The 1,783-nt window shown below is 59.6% G+C and overlaps 1 protein-coding gene across 1 annotated transcript; it reads right to left on the bottom strand.

Moving 5' to 3' along the window:
• Positions 1 to 2: 2 nt before the first annotated feature.
• On the bottom strand, positions 3 to 188 carry LDBPK_292580 (60S ribosomal protein L13, putative; the record flags this gene model as incomplete). Its single annotated transcript, XM_003862628.1, has 1 exon — positions 3 to 188. A coding segment is annotated over one exon (186 nt), but the record flags the coding sequence as incomplete, so codon positions are not given.
• Between the last annotated feature and the right edge of the window lie 1,595 nt (positions 189 to 1,783).

Here is a 1,783-nt window from a genome sequence, read left to right as displayed (position 1 = left end):
ACCTGCGGACGCAGCGCCTTCAGCGGGCGAGGAAACACCTTCTTGGCCTTCAGCAGGCGCAGACGGCGACGGCGGTGCTTCTGAGCCGGCTGGTTCAGGAACACCTTCACGTTGCCCTTCTGCGAAGAGCACGGGTTCCAGTGCTTCTTCTGGTGAACGTGGGGGATCGCGTTGTTACCCTTCGGCATCTTCGCTACTCGCGGGTGGTTATGTGCTGCAAGGTACGGGGAGAAACGACAAGAAAAGGAGATAGCACACAGCGAGAGCACACGAATGAGGTTAGCGAAGGCGCGCACAAGAGTCGTCAATGGTGACGCGTGTGTGAGGGTGCCAAAGAGTGAGCAAGAAAGAGTGCGAAGCGCAAGGCAGTACGTCAGCACAGGCAGCGGCCGTCAGCGATGCGGCACAAGTGCGTATGCGTGTGTGTGTGTGTGCGGAAACGCAGAAAGGTGCAAGGTGGAGGTGATGAGCACCATAGAAAGAGAGGACACGACGCGGGTTCACCAGGCGCGGCAGATGAAGACACGCGCGCATGACGCGAAGTGAATGAGAGCAAAGAAAAGTAGAACAAAGTGGAAGTAGCAGCAAATCAAGCGTGTGAATACGGAACGTCACTGCGTCGGTATGTCGGCGTGTGGTTGAGTGAGAGCGGGCCTTGTCTTCGCCTTTCATGCTTGTCCCCATCGCTGCGTAGAAGGAGGCGATGAGAGAGCCGAGTCGTTCCCCGGAGATCTCCTTCCCCGCTCACCCCCTACTTCCTCTCGGCTTCTCCATCCTAGGAAGGTTGCGGGCAGCGTTGGCAGTTTCGCATCTCTCTCTCTCTGTAGCCAGTAGGCATTCGTTGGTCCTAGCGGCGGTTCCTCTGCGTCCCGCTAGTGTCCTAGCCTGCCACCCCTACTGACGTGAGGATAGACCCCGTCGGTGTAGAGGCGGTGTGGCAGCAGGAAACAAGCAGTTTCAGAGAGAGCCGGAGGCTCCGAGAGAGAGATGGGCGCTCACGAACACACGTGCACCGAAACTGCCGACAGCGATAGAGGAAAAGACCCGCGATCGCTTTCGGTGTGGTCACAGCGCATGCTGCTGTCATGCCGCTATCATTCACGACACATCAGCGCGTGAGTGCCCGCGAACCGGAACTTCGCGGCGCGTTTTCCTGCCGCCGCCCCCCCCCCCGACGGCTGCTCTTGTGGGGTTGCGTTGCTTCGACGTGAATGACAGATAAATGAAAACAGAAAACGAAAAAGGGCGAACGAAAAATACGAAGAGAGAGCCGACGTGCCACACGGCAATGCACGCCCATGCATGCATTGGCACACCCAGTCCTTGATGCATGTCTAACGACACAGAGGGCCACCATGCAGTGAAGGCGGAGACAGTAGCGCACACCCAAGCACATGAAAAGCGTACACGTACGTTGCCCACAAAAAGTGCCCACGTGGTGAGGCATGTGTCTGCATACTGCAGCGGCAGCGATACCCTTTTACACTAGCATGCATACAGGCCCACGCGTGCGCCTTACCGCGGCCGCAACACCAGCACGCCTTCCCTCGGTACGAGTTTACTTGCCGGCCTTCTCCTCCTTCGCGGCCTCCTTGCGCGCGGCGCGGGCGCTGCGGGCACCGAAGAAGCGCACGGCGGAGTGGTTCTTCTTCAGGAAGGCGTACACGCACATCGACTTCTCCTCGGCAGATACCGCGCGTGGGGTCTCGGCGGACGGGTACACCACAGCGCCGACAGCGGCGTCGCCGAAGCGCGAGCGGTCCTGGGTCGCGGCCTTCACCTC

The sequence above is a fragment of the Leishmania donovani genome, chromosome 29 (assembly GCF_000227135.1).
Source record: "Leishmania donovani BPK282A1 complete genome, chromosome 29".
NCBI classification, from domain to species: domain Eukaryota; phylum Euglenozoa; class Kinetoplastea; order Trypanosomatida; family Trypanosomatidae; genus Leishmania; species Leishmania donovani.
This window is presented reverse-complemented; position numbering and strand designations above follow the sequence as displayed.